Below are 19,596 nucleotides of genomic sequence, written 5' to 3'. Positions count from 1 at the left end.
ATAACTTCATGAAACTTCTCATTTATGAGCTGACCTCCTTCCTCTCTCCTTGACTTCCCCTTACCTGCCCAATATTTGCAACAGCAAATTCTTATTCACCTTTAATTAATATTAACTCATTTCTGCTGCCTTTACCAGAAGCTTACAATATACACCTGCTTCCCACCTTTCAGATATTCTCTGCATAACTGAGACTTAAACTTACTTTACCTTACACTTAGTCCTTTCACATAATTTCTCTTACTGCAGACAAATACCTTTTAAAAACAAACTGACTTTTAAGTCAGTTAGGCATACTTCATTTACACATTTAGTTTACAAGGTCTCTCACTCACCAAGAACAGATTAAGACCCACAACAGAAACAGATGCATCGCTTATGCTCACATGAAAACCAACAGAACCTTATACTAACATATGAGGTCACATAAGCCCAATTCTTTGCAGGACTGTAACCTAATCAACCACTAACATAAAAACAGGCTATATTTCATTTTAGCTTTCTTTTCACCTACTGCATGTTTACCAACTAACAAAAATGTAAAAGCATACCCACATTACTGATGTTTACATTTATTACCCCATATGATTTTCACTAACATTATAAAATAATCTTTAGAGAAGCATTTAGAAAATGCTTTACTAATTCACCTCAATTGAGATGAAACATCTAATTTGCACTACATCCAAGGGAATTACACTCTCTGACACTGTAGAGACTTACAGAACTACATTAACAAGTACAGTCTATCAACGGTTATCAGCACTGTGGCTTTTGACTGTTCACTAAGAACCACAGTACATAAATTACTTCACCTGTCAGACAGCTCAAAGCAACACAGGCACAAGGTCTGAATGTTTCAGACTTTCCCTATTATAAATAACTTTTTCCAGTGAGAGAGAAGAGGGGCAGTGCAAGGGAGAAGGGGTAGACAGGATTGGCTATCATGTATTCAAATATCACCTATCATAAAACCTATCAGAATTCTGTCAGAAGTTTAAACAATTCACACCTTTAATGAAGCCTAACATACATTCCCGAAGACACACAGCAAAATTCCACAAGAGTCAAAATGAAGAAAGTTCCTTAAACAAAAAAGACACACTTCACAACTGCCTACAAAAACATAACCTGATGCTTGTCTTGCAGGACATTAAGTCTTATCAAGCCAACAAGGACTAATGACATCACATAAGTAAGTCAACTTTCTAGATTATTTGCATAGTAATTTTAAGTCAAAATGACAGCATTCTCAAGAGGTAACACAGCAAAATGAGCAAGTGGTCCACGCAGCTCAAGATCTTATCTCAGTGAACGTGGTATGCCGGAGGTTTCATAGAAAGAAGCAACTTTCATCACAAATCATCACAAATCCAAATCTGCAAATGTATTCATGTAGGTGCACACCACTGAATCCCTCTGAATTCAACAGGGTCCCATCTGCCATGCAGATCCCTCACTTCAAAGGACTCACAACATACAACTGGATAAAAAAAATATATAAAAGTTGGTAGGCCTCAGTTTGTTTGACTTTGTTTGCAGTCATTACAATAGTGAAGCCAAAATTACAGCCATACTTGAGACTCAAGAGGAGTTGTTTTCTTTTTTTTTTTCTTTTCCCCCAAGGGAAATTGCTCAGCAGTTCATGAAAATCTCACCACAAATAAACAAGACCCTTTTTACGTATTTATCATTACAGTATTTTTTCTTTCCTGATAGCCAAACTGCCCACCTCCAAAAAAACCCTTCTGGGTTAAAGTCAAACAAACATTAACCTAGGAGTGACACGTGTGTATACACAGTCTTATTACTGCACATGAAAGGAGGTGAACTCAGCTGGCTAACAGTTCACATCACACATTATGTGAGAAGCAACAGTGAGTAAACCAATAATTTAGAAAAAAATAAAAAATAAAAAACAAACCAAAAAACACCAAACACTAAAACCCAATCAACTCCAACACCAACAACCTTGACAGTATATTTCAGAATGGCTTAAGTAAATCACAGAGATTACAATAAGACATTTTAAAAAGATTCTTCATCTTAACTGTTTATCAATTTTCTAAATTCCAAGTAAATAAAAAAACCTTCAATTATTTGTATGTTATCATTTTTATATATCTGCATCAACTGTGTGTTAAATGATGTCAGTACTAGCATGCTCATGCTAATAACGTTTTTGTATGTCTGATTCTAAATTAAAAAATAGTCTCCTATTAAAAATTAATAGTCATTAGAAGGCTAAATTAGTTGTGTTAACTGTCACAGCATATAAATGCTTTCAAAATACAGATGAAAATACAAGTGACATACAACCTTCTACTGCAAAAAGTTAGGCCATTCAAGCACTTATAACATATGGAAATATAAAGGAAAAGGTAAAACCCCAAAAAACTATCACTTTGCAAATTGTATGTAAAATCTAGTCAAGTACTAGACTACACAGTCAAAAAGAAAAACTCAAAAAGCAAAAAACTGGTTTCTATGATCTCACAAATCTCCAGCAACACTTATCTCAGTACTTCAGTGCTATGTAGTAGAGAGTTTTAAAAAAAAAAAAAAAGTCAGAGAAGGACATCCTAAAGTGGAGCTTCCCACTTCATCCCTAGGCCTGCTACCAATCATAAACTTTACTGAAGCTATTAACAATGGCAATTTCTTTTCTTCGTCTGAATCTTAAAAGCAATCATCTATCAGCACCAAAAAAAAGAAAAATTCAGTAACTACAGATATCTGCCTAAGGTTTTCCAGACATCACTGTAACTTAATAAGTGCTCCACTGTGCTATGAACTCTACAGCTTCAAGCTGGAAGTCAATCTAGGACAACCAATAGAAAGTGCACCTGTACAATTACCACATTTCCTAATTCAGAAGGCCAAACTAGAGACAGATAAAGCTTGTGTGTACTCAGATCACCAAACAGATCACCAAAAGCCCATACTTCTTTTGTACATACTGCACATCTATATTATCATTAATTGCAATGAAAAAATATCATTCATATAATTCAGAAAATTACATTCCTTAACCAGTGTACATAAAACTTTATTCTAAATGAAATATATTTGTCTATATATAGCACCTAAAACATTATACACAAAATAATTTTAAAATCTTTCACACAAAGAATAATCAGCAAAAGTTCATAAAAATTGTTTTTTTAAAGGCCATCTAGTAACTGAACAGCACCACACACAGTAATTTAAAATACTCAGTATGAACTCCATGCTACATTAAAAAATAATCTGCATCACAAAACAGCCTGTATCATTTCAAGGAATGGAATCTTGTTTTAAAACCTGAAAAAATCTAGTATTTTTCAAGTAGCAGAAAAATCAGTTAGCTCTTTATATTCTAAAATATAATGTAGGCTGCTAGTAATTGATAACAATATAATTTCTCCAAAGCAGTCCACCTTCCTGCAGATATATTTCCATTCAATGTCTGACCCCACTGAGCAGTAAACAAGTTCACATGTATCAACACATTTCAGTGCTCCAAAAATTAAGCTAAGTTTCTGCAACTACAATAACCTGGTCTCAGTAAGTCCTTTAGTACCGTGATTCTAAAACAATCAATAAAAATGGCTCTGACATATATACTGTTTATACACTTGGGATCCCTACAAAGTTAGATGTAAAATACAAAATAAAATATCTACAACTTATCTATTTAACTTATCTCTGCACCAGACCAGTAAGGAATTACAAGTTCTTTCTGCTTTATTTTACAGCATTTTTAAAGAGCAGGGTTATTTTTATTCAGACACTGGAACCCAAATATAATCCCACACTCAAAAATACTACTGCAACAGCCTGATAGCACTCACCGCAAGTAATACTGTTTTAAAGCGAAGGCAGCGTTAGAACAACTTCTGGGAAAGTTAAACTCCTCTACAATTTCTCCCCACTGATTCTTCTCTGATACCTGTCAAAAACAACACATACAGGCCGAGATACACAACGTACACATAAACATGTCGTTGACACCGAACATCACAAAAAACCCACAAGCTGCCATGAAGCAAATAGATAAAAATATAAAATAACTAAACAGGAATGTATATGGGATTTAAGACTACATATTTTACTTACAGTCGGTGGTGTTCCCCCTTCGGGAATAATCCCGTTTCTCAGCGGCATTTTGCTGTATTTATTTTTTAATATACGCATGATTTTTTCCGGGAAGGTGGGGGGGGGCGGCCGGGAGGGTTCGTATTGTTTTGGGGTTTGTTTGTTTTTGTTTTTACTGCCTGGACAATAACCAATCGGGAGTCCCTCTGTCGCCCCCTTTTAAATCCTGCCGCGGTCCGTTAAAAACCCGAAGAAGTTTAAAATGCTGCGGGGAAGCGGTGGCGGGGGCGCCCCCTGGCCCGCGGGGCGCGGGGGAGCCGGCCCGGGGGGTCCCCCCAGCACACAAACACACACACAGGCAGGCCTTTCTTTTGAGGCCTACATTTCTGTCCCTAGCCTTGAAGCCTAAAGATGGCTATTTGATTACACACCGTCTTGGGTGCCCCTTTTGTTATTTTTCCCCGGGAAGGGCTCGGAGGGCAGCGCCCGGCCCCCCCCGGCTGCGAGGATCGTTTCCTAGCCCATGCTCCGTGCCGATTATCGATGTTAAACATGCCCGCTAATTTTGAGTTGCACTAAAACTGCACTCAGACTCTCTCCTCTCTGCCTCTCCCTCTGTGAGAGGGAAACACACAGAGCTGCCACCACAAGCAAAAGAAACTGCCTTCCGCCGACCGGAGCCCTCTGTTCCCCAGTCACCTCCTCCTGGGGAAGGGGGGCAGGGGCGAGGGGCTCCGGCGGAGGCAGGAGCGGGGTGTGCGCCGTACCCCCGATCCCCCTTCATCGCTCCGCCGACAAGGCCAAGCCACCAACCTATCTGCTCGCTTCCTTCTTCCACCCCCCCACCTTCTCTAACCGCCTTTAAATAGGACGGTTCCCGGCCACCCCGGCTCCCCCCGCCGCCCCCGGGGGTCAGAGAAGACTTTTAGGAAGAGGTTAGTGGGAGGGAAACCCAAATTAAAACTTCCACTCACCTTCCCAAATCCGCCTAAAGTGGTGACTCTGGTGTAGAGAGCGTGAAGATCCAGCTCCTTCCCACCCACCACGGGGATCTTCTTAAAAGGAGACCTGCCAGAGGAGATACACACAAAACACCACAACTTGTCAGCTCTGCCCCCTTTTCTCCCCTCGCTGGGGCTGCCGTGTCCTTCAGGGAAGGGGCTGGAAGTTGGATCTGGTCGGTTTAAAAGCCTCCCCCCCTCCCGTTCCATCTCCCCATTTTCCTCACCCTCTGCTGTGGTGAAACTGCCGCAGCTCGTCCAGGAAAGCGAGTCCCTTTCTCCGCTGGTCTGCGTGGTTTTTACCCGTCGAATTTGCCATTTTTGTAATAAAAAAGGTTCTCGTAAAAAAAAAAATAAAATCCAATTTAAAAAAAAAAAAAAAAACGGCCGACAACAACAACAATCCGCGGCTCCTCCTTGTCTTTAAGAGACCCAGGTGCCCGTGCTCGGCCGGGGATCAGCCATGGAGAGGGGCTTGGTTAAAAAAAAAGTTTAAAAGGAATAAGGGAGCCCAGAGAGTGTGGTAATTGCGAGTCCTGTCTCCACACAACACACAGGCAAAGAGGCAGGGAGGGAGAGGGGCACCTCTCAGTAATTCCTCCTCCCGCTGCTGCTGCCTCTCTCAGCACCACAAACCCAACCGATCCAGCCTGCACATGAGACTCAACATGGTGCTGCTGGATCACACAATGAATTGGGTTACTGTTGTGGTGGGGTGGGGGGGGGAGCCGGAGTGAGGTATTGACAGTGTGTGTGTGTTACAGCCGCGGCTCCATGCGATCTCCCTCTCCCTCCCTCGCTCGCTCGCTCCCTCGCTCGCTCTCTCTCACACACACACTGTACAGCTACGGCAGCGGCGGCGGCGGCGGTGGCGGCGGCAGCGGGATTCACTTCTCTTCTCTCTCAGACAAAAAGATCTGAGGCCGCCGTGCTTCTGCCTGGACGAGAGCGCAACACAGCGGACCCCGGAGGCCGCTCCCGGTACTGCACAAGGCAGCTCTAAAGGCAAAAGCCAGCGCAGCCCCAGCAAGCAGTTCCTGGCGGGGAACAATAGGCTCCTCTCGCCGCTAAGGGCTCATCTGCAATGTGCCGCAAACTTCACACAAAGCCGGGCGGAAAGAGGCGAGGGAGAAGGAGAAGAGGGGAGGAAAAAAACGACTACTACCGGTTGTTCCGGGGCTCGGGGCCGGGGAAAGGGCCCTCCCTCGCCAGGCTCGCGCCGATCAGCCTCTCTCCGTTGGCTGGCGGCGGTGGGGGGGGGGGGGGGAAGCCGTAGGGGGGGGAGGGCAGGAAAGGTGGATTTGGAAAGCGGGGCCGAAATTTTTAATTGGACTAAGCCCCACGCCCTGAGTTCAAGGGGAGAGAAAACAACAACTGAAGGGGGCACTGGTGGATTTGGAGTTTGGGAAAACTTTCCGAGTGCCCGGGCCTGAGGTGTTTCCAAGGGCAGGAAGTCGCCCCGGATGGCACGGCGGGGCCTCCTGCTGGGCCGGAGGGGCCGCGGGAACTCCTCGTTTCGGGACGGGAGGTGTTGAAACCTCCCCAGAGGAGAATGGCGAGCTCTTTCCCCGGCAAAGGGGGCCTGGAGAGGTCTGCCAGCAGCGGCCTGCGCTTTGGATCCCTCCATACATGTTTATTTTCCTTCGTTCCCTCAGAGATACTGTGGCCTGTAATCAAAGAGCTTTAGGACTGCTGTACACAGTCTAAGCCACCTATATGTTCCTGTATATTGATAAATAGGACATACAGTATGAAGTCAATGGAGGAGGAAGGCCTTGGCCCCTCACTCTGGAGGGACGCTGCAGGCTGCTTTCCCCTGTGCCTGTGGTGTGTGCAGTGTTTGTAAACTTTCATCTCCTGACACGTTTTCCACCCAGGGAAGCCCAGGAGAAGACCTGCACGACAACCATGAGGGAGACCAGTGCTGCTTGGGGTAAACAGGAGAAAGGCCCGAGCAGTGAATGGCAACTTCTGGTGAACCTTTGCTCCTCAGGCAAAGCTCATGGTGACCCAGGTGGGCATTTGCCCTTCCCTGGCACACAGACAGCTGCAGATGAGCGCCTGCTCTGGTTCAAGAGGCTCTGGAGGAATATTTGCCCCTCACAACCGATAGCTGAAGTCCAAGGCCACATCAGGCCTTTAGAGTTGGGTTGTGTTATTTTTTTTTTAACTTGGACTCCTCATTAAAGTCAGCAAGGAGCTGTGTTTTAAAATCAATGGCACGTTATGGCCCCAAGTGAGTACTTGAAGAAAAACTGTGATTTCTACTCCATGTACTAAGTTCAAAAATAATTTTTCTCAAAAAGAAAAATTATTCTGGCTCGAATGCTGTTTCAGCTTGAATATAGCCATAAAGACATGAGATTTAGTAAGATGCTTGGAAAGATTTGCCCTGGGTTCACACTTTGGGGGAAGGGGGAGGACAAGGAAGAACAATCCCCCGGTTTCATATTAACACTCTGTGTTCAAAGTTGTTCTCTGTGTGTGGATAGGGTGGTCGTGTGCAGATTCCAGTGTAAGAAAATGCGGAGTGTCTTACTCACTGTAGCATTAAGAGGCCCCCCTCCCCCTAAAAATTAGACCTGCAGTAGACCCTGGTCTGCAGCTCCTGTCCGTGACACTCTTGAGTTTCTGCTATTTCAGCAAGAGTATGTGTCAGACTCCCAAAGCCAGGATAATATCAACGAGAAAGGTTTTAAACATGCGATTGAGGGGGTAAATCGCTCTTTCAGACACACACACACACACACACACGTATACCTACACAGACTTAAACCTTCGCAGGAGGGCGGTGGTTTTTAATCATGCCCTAAAAATTCCTTCAGAGCAGGGGGGTCTCCCTCCCTCCGCGAGGGGCGGTCGGCGGAGGTGAGTCCCTTTTCTCGCCCGGGTGCTGTGTGAAGGGGAGTGGGAGGCAGAGGGGAGGATAGGCAAATTGCGTAGCAGGGCTAGGTGGGTTTCCATGCTAAGCGCAGCAATTGCGCACGGTCCCTTACGTAACTGTCAGCTGGGGATTCCCTAGACGGGGTCACTTTATTCAACCATTACACAGACCCCGGCCGCCGCTCCGGCGCGCCTGGGCTGCCGGGGGCCGCCGCTACTGAGGCTGCGGCTGCGGCTCCGGCTCCGGCTTAGCGCGGCGGCTCCTCACAAAATGGCGGCGCCCATGGAAGCGGCAGCCCCATTTTGTGCCCGGCAGAGCCTTGTCAACAAAACGCCGACTTGGCCAAGGCTGAGGAACAGAAGGCGGCGGCTCGTTCGCGTTACAGAGAACGGAGGGAGGAGAGCGAAGGATTTCACCGCCCTCCCGCCGCCGAGAGGAGACTTTCTATCAAGTGTGCGCGTTGGGGGAGGGAGAAGAGGGAGGTGAAGGGGGACGCGAGCAGCGAGCGAGTCAGAGGCTGCGTTATCCCAGTGCGGAGCTGCCGGAGCGGGGGAGGGGAACCCGAAGGCAGGCGGTCTTGGCGTTGCCTACGCCGGCTCCGCCGCTCGTTGGGGCCCTGCCCGCGGGGACCTGAGGGCTTCGGAGGCAGGAGGCTGGGGGAGCAGCCGGCGGCGCAGGGCCCGGGGGGCCGCGGCGGGCGCGGGAGCCTGGGGCTGCCTGGGCGGGAGGCGCTGCTCCCCGCTCTCGGCCGCCCGCGCAGCCCAGGCGGACGGGACCGTTCCTGTCGGATTCCGGCGAACCTGTAATGAGTGACAGGAAGATCTAGCTCCTTGTGTAGCTAACTAGGTCACTGTCAGCAGTTAATTACTGTTTGTTTCATTTTAGTGCGTGCCTTATGAATAAACCGGCTATTAGGCTGATGCTTCCAGTAACACTACCCAGCAGCAAGGTACAAAATGTCTGAATTGGGCTCTGATCTTGTGATGCCGTCTTCGTAATAACAACTATTTTACGTTAACGATGTCTTGGTTCTTGTAGCTTGGGTGTTCGGCTTATAGCTAAAATAATTGGAGATTCCCTATGGCCAGGTTTTGAGGCTTATAATAGTATTACACCACCGGATTTGTTGTTTTTATATTGATGGGGGCTCCCCTCCTTTTTGAGATAGAAAAAGGGCTTGTGAATTCATTTTTTTGCTTGATTTATCTGTCTTACTATGCATGCATTTTAGTGGTATTGAATAAAGGTGGTGCCCAATTTATGATGGAAGTGATGATTTTTAAACGTACTCATTACAGTGATATTTAAGAATTATGAAATACTTCTTGTTGCATATTAAAGAGTCAAAGGGCAAAAGGGAACAAAATCTAGCTATTTAGAAAAATAGAATCTTTTTATTGATCTATAGTACCTGTCAATGCAACTTGAATTTATTTAAATTGTGAAATAAAACCTGTGCTATTATATAATTGCTTATAAAAGTTATCATATGCAATGAATTTCAGTGTGTAAATGTTATGTGTGGAATGAACATTCTTGCAGGCAGGCAGTGCAGGTTCAGTAGCTGAATTGTCACTATTCAGTAGTAGTTGGGTGCTGGTTTTTTTTTTTTGTTGCTTGTTTGTGGATTTTGTGTCTCTGTTGTTTGCTTTTTTTTTTTTTTGTATAACTGTGCCAAGTGAATCTTGTGTTCTAATAGCTGTGTTGCAATTTCAAACATTGTTCTTGAATCTTTAGTATTAATTTTTGTGTTTATTACCTATCTGCTGAACTGTAGATATCCAGAGAACAGGCCACAGTTGCTCTTGTCAGTGTGCCACTAACTCTGCATTTGCTTTCTGGTTTGTGAAGTATTCTTGTTCATTTCCTTTTTCATTTCTGCTTCTGCTCCTCTTGAATTGTGTCAACATTATGTTTTGATTTAGAGTAACTAGTATCACTGGCTGTATGCTACTTGCATTAAACACTAAACTGTAAATCCTTAGACACTGAAGTTAGTGTATTTTATCTGTTTGTGTGTATGTGCCTTTGTATATGTATGTGTTTAGAAAATACAGCCTATTAGATGGACAGTAAATTCACTCTTAAATCTGCAGACAGTAGCATGTAATATAGGTGCAATCTGCAGATAAACACAAGAATTACAGGATGAGCATCTGGTAGAGGAAGAAGGGTCAAAAACCCAGTGGCAAATTTTAGTGACATTCGTCTCAACCATTTTTAATAAAAAATGTTGAAGTGTTGCAGTTAACTGCATATGTTAGGCTAAAGACTTCTAACTGCATAGCTTGCTGTGACAAATGTACACTTCAACAAGGTGTATTTACTCAGCAAGGTATTAGTCCTGCCCATTCTTACTGAATAATACTTTAAAATTATTTATACCTTTTAGTGTGCAGGGTTTTTTAAAGAGGCTGCTGCTCTGTATAGACTGTAAGTGGCTAGTCTTAAATGGAACAGGATTAAATCATAAATTAAAGGTCTTATGCATGAAATTAAACGCTCAACAGTACGGCAAAGGTGGGAAAGCAGATGTACAGTATTACAAGCTACTTCTGTACACTTGTACAGTATTTCCACTACAGTTAGTGGAACTTGACTACCCCAGCAGGCGTGGCTTAAATAATACTAATGCTGGTTGTTTATTTAAATTACTTGGGACACTTTCCTCCTGACACATTGTGCACCTTCCTCATTTCAACTTTATGGCACTACTCAGGAGATAAAACAGAAGGAAAAATGGGTTACAAAAACAATGCTGTAAATACTCAAATTGATTAAACGCTTTGAAAAATGTTATCTGTAATTATTGTAATTTTGTAATAACTTGCTGTTCTTTACAAAGGTCCAACTCTTGGAATCAGTGAATTTTATGATTATCAGAACTCTTAAGTTAAAAATACTTCAAAGTTGAGGGGTTTTCAGTTGTGCAATGAAGTATGAAACATGAAGCAGGAAAACCCTGAGTGCAACTGAAGGAGAAGTAAAAATACGTAAATGCACTTCCACTTGATTTCAAAACTGCAGTGCTTTTGAAATTGTAATTCTTTGTAGGTCCCTGTTTTATGTATTTTGAACACTTAGGGTTGGCAATACTTCAACAGTAAGTTTGGGAAGATTATGAAATTAATACCCTTTTCTTACAGGTGAAAAGTACTCGTTGCATTTCTCAAGTTATACCTGTAATGCAGATTAGGGCCTTTATAGCGGAAAATGTTTTGAGGTTCTAACAAGCATTGGTCTGCAGGACAGAAGTGAAAAATGTCCTGACAGCAAACAGTACATGTTTTTTAAAAAGAAAAAAACATATTTACTTAGTAAATTACCTGGTTTTAGTGTTACTTTGTGATTACCTCTGTGTTTGTGTGATCTGGTGGATGGCACACTTCCCCTGCCACTATAGCTGTACATGTTCCCCGAAATAGCACTAAGTGTGATTCATGTTTCTGGTTGGATGTGTGAAAGTTTGATTGAGATGCAAAACTGAGAGAGTTCTTCTGAATGTTAAAAAGGAGCTGTGCTCAGAAATACAGAAACAATCAGGTTAAATCTGTTTTAAACTGTAAGGGCTTTTGTAGAGTAAGTATGATGGTATCATGCATGGGTAGAGAAGGTCTAATTGACCTAGAGCAAAACCAAACCTAATAACTCCATAATGTTTGTTAGCAGTCGAGTGGCAAAATACTGCTAGTAGGAGAGTTCTCAGTATCACAGATCTGCCAGCAATATTTGCTTGTCACGTAGCACTGTCTCATCTTTATATTTTTACCAATTCAAATGGCAGTCAACGGTAGCTAAAAATATGTAGAAATTTCTCTGAGTAAGCGGTTGCCTTAGTTAACTTCTGTACAGGCATAAATGGGAAGTAGTTTGTGCAACTGTGAATGTGTGGACAGACAATACATGTGACAATTTATGCATCTCAGTATAATATAAGTTGCAAAAAACTTTCTTGAAAACTTCAGTTTAAGTGAAAGAAATACTGATTAAATAGCATTTAAACTAACTAACCCATTGAAATTGTTCAAGCAAACAAAGTACTTTAAAGCAGTGAAAACACATCAATGCCTTATGAACACAGAGACACTTTGAAGGAGAAAATTTGTTGTGTAAAATGATTATCTGTTGGTGATCTATTTAGTATGGATTTGGTCTTAGACTGCTGGTAGGTGAGTAGCACTGCATTGGCTGCTGTTATATTGCCTGTATAAGAGGAAGTATCTATTTTCAGACTAACTGAAATGAGAAAAAAAATCTGAAACTTACTGCATTGATCAAATGCTGGTAGGATGCCTAACTTGAAAATCACCCTTAAAGCATTTGACTTAAATTGTCCTACAGCAGTACCTACCCTAACAAAAAAAGCTGGTGAGAAACTGATTTTGAGGTTGTTTGCCTATAAAGGACTATCAAATGTAGTTGAGTATCAGTTCCTGTTGCTTGCAGTAACATGATAGCTTTTGAAACTCCTGGGGGAATCTATGACTTTCTTACTCTCCAGGTAGTGTAAAAGTGTTTATTAGGCTGAGTTGCTACTATTTCTGAATTTTAAACCTTAAGATCTGTCTTACCCAGAATCTTGTTGCAAACAGGAGAACTGAAGTTGCTTAGGAAAAAGTAGAAGAAATAGAGTGTATATAGGCCCTGTGTCTTTCATCAGTTCTTGATCTTGGGACTTCCAGGGCTACCAAGAATGACTGATGCACAGAGCTGGGCCAGTGTCTGTTCTGAGCTAAGATGTACCCAATACTGTTTAGAAAAGATTGATCATAGTCCTCTTTTACCCCTTACCAAGAGACAAAAGTACAGTCTGTGGATATTTAACAGTGGGGTAGCAGTGTTAAAATACGTAATGAAAACTAGTCTCCTTATTCTTGTCTTTACCTAGCTTGTGTGTGGAGTGGGGAACTGCAGGCTAGGGAGCTGCTTCCCTCTGTGAGGCTCCCTTGCATGTGTTGGAAAACAGTACAAGAAGCTGGAAAAATTACTGCAGTCCTGCTGAGGAAGGAAGAAGGGAGATGAAAGAAAATGTGGGTTCAAGCACGAAAGCTTGACAGTTTTGGGTGGGGCAGGTCCCCTCTCAAGGGGGCTTTCAGCAGTGTCACAAGCACCTTCCACTTCAGATACGTATCTCCTTAGATGCAGTTACTGTACATTTTGTTTCCATATTTTGCTGCATCAGGAATACTTGGTACTGCAGCTCTTCACACATGATTTGTAATCTTAAGGCTTGCTTTATTGTTTGCAAGTATGTTATTTCAGTTTCTTGAACACAAACTTCCAGTGACTTAAGTGGTGTGCTGCACTTGGGACTGCTTGTAGTGAGTTCCCCAGCAGAAATAGCACTGACCTGAGCTTACAGTATGGTCTCTTGGAGTAAAAGTTCTTCCTGTCTCATTTCATTGTTCATCAAGTGCTCTAGTGTTAGTTTACAAAGTCAAAATAGATTTATGTTTTTAGTGCTGCAAGTTTAGCTACATTTGTAAGACTATAAAAGTAAAGTAAGCCTGTCTGTGAGTGAAACCCTTAGAATGTTGTGTTTAGTCTGTTACCTATATTTTAATAAGTGTGGGCTCCTTCACTTTGCTTTAGGAAAATGAAATAATATCATAGTTTTTCCTTCAAGAGGTTGCCAAGCTTTTACAGAGCCTCAGTGGTGTTCCTTTGGAATTAGTTGTGCTTAGCACTTACGAAAATGGATTTGTGTGTCCTTAATCCAGGTGTCCGTGTCATGTTTGCAGTACTATACAGAAATTATAATACATGTTTGATAGTGTAAGGTTTCCCATGTTATCAACTATTGTGCTAAGGAGTCTTCTCCTTTTGCCAAAATATGCTAATTAAGCTTTCAGGCTTAATGATCTTTACTGATCTTTATTTTTGTTTTTAAGTTTGGGTAACTAGCTGCAGCCAAGTTCATCTCAGGATCAGTTTACTTACTTACAGAAGGAAATATATAGACATCTGATTATATTTTTTTCATCTGCCAAAGAGTTCTTGACTTTGTCTAGCAGTGTCTGCAAGTGAACGTGAAAATTATGTGTAGCTACATACAAACATTAACATACAAACATACAAAAATTAAGGTTGAAAAATTCAGTGCTCACTACTAGTTTTCCATCTGTGGCATCAAGCATGTGTATTATGATAGTACTCAGTTATATGATCACTTTTATTAATGCATGATCCTTCAGTTTGAGCTAGATACTGCTCAGTGAATTGAAAAAAATAAAAGAGGTTATGGCTCGGAATGATGTTTAAAAGTTTATCTGAATAGACTTTTTGTTTTTTTTTCAATTCTCACAAGGTTTTCTAGAGTAATCATTAGGAGAATATCTGAATGCTCATACTAATGAGTTCCAAAAATTCTGAGCTAGTAGCATTATCATCACTATAATGCTGGGAAAGCTAAGGCACAGAGGAATTCAGTACAAGAATTGCTGCTAATTTGGAGTGTTCTTCGTTTAATCAAAGCACAGTTTTGGTGCATATAATTTACAGGTTATTTGAGAGTAGAAATCAGCGATAAAGAGCGTTAGCTGTAACTTCAGAGCAGCGTTAAATTCAGCCATAGGCTTTTTTGTAAACTTGTGTGTACATGCTGTGGTCCTGTGTGCATTATAGGGCTTTCCTAGTGCAAGATGATTGTGATGCTCTGTTCTCTGAAACACTTGCAGCACTCCGAAGCTGCAGTTGAGGAGGCTGAATACGGGCGGTAGGTACTGCTTGAATTTGGAACTCAGAAAATGAGAAACACTTCATTAGAGGCCTCTTCTTCGATGCAAGAAACCTGCTGCTCTGTGTAAATGCCAGATAAGGACAGAAAAACAAATGGGATATTGCCCAACAGGATGCGTTTGTTGTAGACTCCCAACATGACCAGTCACCTTCCCCGTCGAGGCCAGTGCTGGCTCTTTGCACTGGCCTGGGTGCCAGAAGAGGGAGCACAGAGCACGGTGGAGCCCCAGCCTTACCTGCAGTCCCCCCTGCTGCCTCAGGTGGGAGTAACTGCCAGGACCAACCTGCAGCATTGCTGGGGCCACCGAATTTTCCGAAAATCCATCTTCTGGCTGTTAATGCTTTTTATTCTATTTTTTTTTGGCTGTGCATGTGCAGCTTGAGATTCAGAAGCTTATTGCTTTACCATGATGCTCAATAGGAGAACTACCGAAAAGGTGTATCTCTGATTCAAAGTCTACCCTCCTACAAAATTTCAAGTTCTCTCTTCGAAATAAAGGCTTTTTCAAGTATATTATGAGGGCTTTTTCTGTACTTCTGCCCCAGTTTCATGTTTAACATCCTTGTTGAAAATTGTTTCTGAAAACATCAGCTTGAGGAAGACACCTGGCCTGCAAAAATTAATTCCAACTAGTTTTTAAGTTCAGGAAAAAAAAAAGCCCATCTTCAGTTGTTTTTTCTTTCAAGGTGCCTTGGAACCTAAAGTCCTATCAAAATTCGGTCTTGAAAACATATTCTAGTAGCTGTTTGGCTTTATTTGCATTTATAGTCGCTATATGCAATGTGATTGCAAAATACCTGTACACTGGGCTCAAATACAGGAAGTCAGCTATCCTGTAATATGCTTGGCTCATTCCAACATAATGCTGATTACTCAAAATAACACTGCCCAATACAGAGTCAGTATATGAAAGGAAGCCAGCAAGTCCTGTGCTTGAAATCCAAGTAGTAAAAAATACTCCTTACAGTGGTGAGTTTGGTGCTGGCTTCCTCCTGCCTGGGTTTAGGGCTCTGAATAGCTGAAGCAGTTGTGTCAGGTATGTGAACTGAGCTTTGGGTAGTATCTGAACTGTGTCCTTTTGGTATCCCTTTGCTACTTACAGTCCAAGACTGTAACAGTTTCATCAGCTGGCTGGATGTTCTGGGAGAATTCCCTGGGGATTACTTAGTTTGCTAATCTCTGTTTAAGGGGTTCTAGTGGCTTCATATCTAGCAAAGGCTTAGGCTAGTAAGTACTGCCTGCTACTTTTTTTATTTGTTTAATTTTTAAGAAAGGACTGTCTGATGAATGGCTAGAGAGCATAATGTCAAAGAGCTTTTTTGTCCTGTCTGTCGTACTACTAGCTTCAGTTAGGTGTGAGAATAAGAGCTTTACACAGTTGTCTGCTTTATTTGTCCTTACCCTGTCCCCATCCCACCCTAAGCAAAATCTGTGCAACATGTATTATATAAATATGATTAGAACATAGAGGGCTGCTGCATGTTCACATACCTCTTATTTGGGGAAAGTGGGGACAGACCACAAAAAAAAAACCCGCAAACCATCAAACCCCCAAAACAAAAAACAAAACACCAAAAAAACCCCCCCACACCCCCAAAATAAACTCACCCTAAGGGTGAGGGAGGGGAAAGGCATTCCAGTCACTTTTATATAATCTTCGTAAGCACGGTTAATGTAGAACTGAGCTTTATGGCTTGAAGTAAATAATACTGTTCTATTAAAGAAAAAAAGTTCATTAAATACTCCATTGGGTTTCTGGATGTTATATTGGACATTTGTTACAGTGAAGGGTCACCAAAATTCTCCTTTTGATGTTCTTGTCCTGGGAAAGATGCAGAAGGGAAAACTCTTGATTTTGTTCGTTCTTGCTGGTTTCAATGGCAAGTTGCAGTTCCTAGGTGTAGAAGTCAGTGGAGCTGACTCCTATATGCCTGGTCAGCACCAGCTAGAGAGAAACAGGAACTATTCAAACAAATCAATGAAGCAGCTTCAGTATTCTTGAACATCTTGCCATGGAAAGTGGGCAGATAATGATGTTTACAAATTTTTGAAGGAAAAATTGGCAGGATTTTAAATGGCTGTTCAGATCTTTCCCTGCCTTGGTAGATGACAAAACTCCACCACAAAAGATACACTGTGTAGTCACTGGCCTTCTAAAAAGCTGTCATGCACACTTCAAGACCACAGCTGTCCAGGTGTCTTGAAAATGGGTTGTCCTACCTGGTGAAGGAGTTTCTTAAGTTTCCCCTTTGTCCAGTACCACGGCAGAGCACTGCTCACTGGATGTCAGGAGCAAATTTGAAAATTACCAAAAGAAAACCACTGATTACCAAATCTATTTTGGGTTAATTTGGTACTCCCTTAGTAAAACCTGGTGATCTTAAATAAGGAGTATCAATAAATATTAAACACCACAGCTGAATAAGTGCAAATGAAGTTATGGGAAGTTTAACATTTGGAAAAGGAGTAGTAAATAGGCAGGCACACGAGCCTGGGTGCGGCGGGAGGAGAGACCACTGCAGCCAGCTATCTAGGGTGGCACATTTTGAGTGTGAACTATCAAATGCAGCACTGTACCAGCCTCAACGAGTGTGTTGTTCTTTGTGCTGGTGTCTTCCATGTATCAGTCAGAGAACAGGAGCTCTTCAAGTCAACCAACTCTGGTAGCTTCTTCCAAGACTTGAACTCAAATACTTAAAAGATGTTTGTGTCTATGTGTAAGTCTGTTGGAACTGGAGTCCAGGAGTCAAGTGGCGTTCCCCAGAAAACGTTGGCTGATCTCTCAACATGAGTGGCGTAGTGTTCTGCGTAATGTCTTCTGGATGATGAAAGTAGTCAGGACTTAAGTACTGATAAATAGTTCTCTTTATCATGCTTCATGCATGTCAAAATTAATTGGACAAAGCTGCTGCCAGTTCACTCCTCAAAGCAGTAAGTATACTTGCAAAGAAACCAGTTGAGATCGAATTCTGCAGCAGTGTTGCCAATTTTTAGTAAAGGTTTGCTATTTAAAAATATTTCATATGTATCTTGATCTCTAAAAATGACTTTTCAGCATTTTTGTAGAACTGGAAGAAGGAAGTAGATTGTTAATGTGAAAATACAGTCTTTTGAGTATAAGATACAAGTTACAGTTGGCTGTATATGCCGTTATGGTGTTTGATCCCAGAATTTAGCCATCGTAAGCACTCTTCTTCATCTTCCACGATGCACCACTTAGACAAGAAATAAGGGTGTGTGGAGAGCAGATGAGAGACTTGCAAGCAGCTGATACTTGTGTTTTTCCTTTGCACATCAGTCACTTCTGAAAGTACACTGCAATTTCAGTACAATTTAGCAGTGGTTTGCACTATATATTGTTTTAAGAACATTTTATACTTTGCAGTGGTTATTTAACTTAGAGACGCGAACAATAAAGTTTTGTTATTTGAACTTCTGCCTGCTTGATTGTAATGAAAGGAGAAGTACGAGCTATGCAAACAGATTTTATTGAAGTATAAAAAACAGAGCCGGCAATTTACACAGTCTACAGAAATGACATGTCATTACCACACACTACTACCGGAAGTAGCTCTTGAATTGTGTGCCAGATTATGTATTAATTTAAGACTTTGCTTACCCAATACATAAAATTAATTGGGCACAAAATATTCCATGCACTTTAAGAGCCCTTTAAACCTTTGGAAAAGAAAAATCTAACAAGACAACTCCTAGCTCTTTTATTGGACAAGCTCAGATCTCCTCAAAATGCAGAATATAATGTAATTTAGGAGGCACTTGTTTCATGGGATCACCTCTGAGTCATGAACATGGTCATGCACAGTATCTGTTTCTCCTCTTAACTAATGGGGTATTTTGTTCTAGGAACAGCTGAGATTTTGGGCAATTCCCTGGTGCTAAAAATGTGAAGGTAAATAATTTACATAATGAGCTCACCATCCTAATACAGTAGTTGACTTGCCGAGCTAGTAGTTCATAAGTTGGTAGCATTCTGAATGGCTAGTTCCTGAACAACAGTAATAGCTTTATCCTGCAGCAGAGTGGCTTTTTACAGTTACACAATGCTCAAACTGATGTCAAGTTCTGGAACAACTGCTAGTGGTTAGGTAACAGTTTTTTCCACAGTTAGTTGTATATAACTTAAGCTGGTGCTGATTCCAAACAGAAGCGTATCATCTACCTTCATCCTTTTCTTGTTTTCTCTTGGTATTAGCATTCGCACAGCTGTATTGCAATCTAAAGATTACTTCAGCTGGAAACTTACAGGACAAAAAAGTTAACTTTTAAAGGGACTTGTTACCTAAGAAGATTCACTGTGTGAAGAGCAGAGTAAGTGCAAGAGAAGGTGGAAATAAGTATCAGGGAAAGGCAGGGTCCTTTTCCTCTATTCCACCTCCATAGGCTCTGGCCTGCACATCCTAGAGGTTTTCTGGCTTTTTTGGACCTCGACCTGAGTGTTCATAGAGCAGCAGAGACTGCTCAGGCATGACACAGGAGGGCAGGGAAAGGGCAGGAGCACCCACAGCGACCTGGGAAGGCAGCAAGGGAACTGCACTGGTGCAAGATTTACCCCAAACTGTTGCAGGATGAAACATTGTCCCTCTTGTTCACACTGGTGAGAGAGTTGAAGAAACCTGAAGTGGAGGCAGTCGGGTGCTGCTACCAGTTCCTTGTTGCTGTTTAAAAGGATGGTGAGGTGGTGGGTCTTCTGATAAATATTTCCTCTAGTTTGCTTAGACCAGTTACCACAGGCATTTTGAAAGAGGCACACCACCTGGCTGAATAGTTAACTGTACTCTTTATTTCTTTTTCAGGGCAGGTGGAGTACAGCTGTCATCTTGTGGTATTTACAAAAAAAAACCCAGAAATAGAAAACTAACTTTCATTTTACATGC

General features: G+C 42.1%; 2 protein-coding genes across 3 annotated transcripts in view; one reads left to right on the top strand and one right to left on the bottom strand.

The window, feature by feature from the left end:
* ARID2 (AT-rich interaction domain 2) overlaps positions 1 to 6,326 on the bottom strand; it is a 106,514-nt gene extending 100,188 nt beyond the window's left edge. The window contains exons 1-4 of one of the 2 annotated variants that reach the window (XM_062612606.1): positions 6,244 to 6,326; positions 5,306 to 5,416; positions 5,052 to 5,145; positions 3,834 to 3,931 (exon numbers count right to left, since the gene is read on the bottom strand). In XM_062612606.1, coding sequence (XP_062468590.1) covers positions 3,834 to 3,931; positions 5,052 to 5,145; positions 5,306 to 5,397 — 284 coding nt within the window. In that variant the 5' untranslated portion in view covers positions 5,398 to 5,416; positions 6,244 to 6,326. The other variant, XM_062612599.1, reaches the window with a different exon arrangement.
* A 660-nt stretch (positions 6,327 to 6,986) lies between these two features.
* LOC134160586 (uncharacterized) overlaps positions 6,987 to 19,596 on the top strand; it is a 29,621-nt gene continuing 17,011 nt past the window's right edge. The window contains exons 1-3 of the mRNA XM_062612734.1: positions 6,987 to 7,092; positions 8,278 to 8,764; positions 8,848 to 8,911. Of these exons, the coding sequence (XP_062468718.1) occupies positions 6,987 to 7,092; positions 8,278 to 8,764; positions 8,848 to 8,911 (657 nt within the window). The remainder of the gene's footprint in view (positions 7,093 to 8,277; positions 8,765 to 8,847; positions 8,912 to 19,596) is intronic.

Source organism: Pezoporus occidentalis, unplaced genomic scaffold, assembly GCF_034315485.1.
Source record: "Pezoporus occidentalis ecotype Australia unplaced genomic scaffold, CSIRO_AGI_Poc_V1 ctg100, whole genome shotgun sequence".
Classification (NCBI taxonomy): Eukaryota; Metazoa; Chordata; class Aves; order Psittaciformes; family Psittacidae; genus Pezoporus; species Pezoporus occidentalis.
The sequence above is the reverse complement of the archived record's forward strand: the minus strand, read 5'-3'. Positions and strand labels throughout refer to the sequence as shown.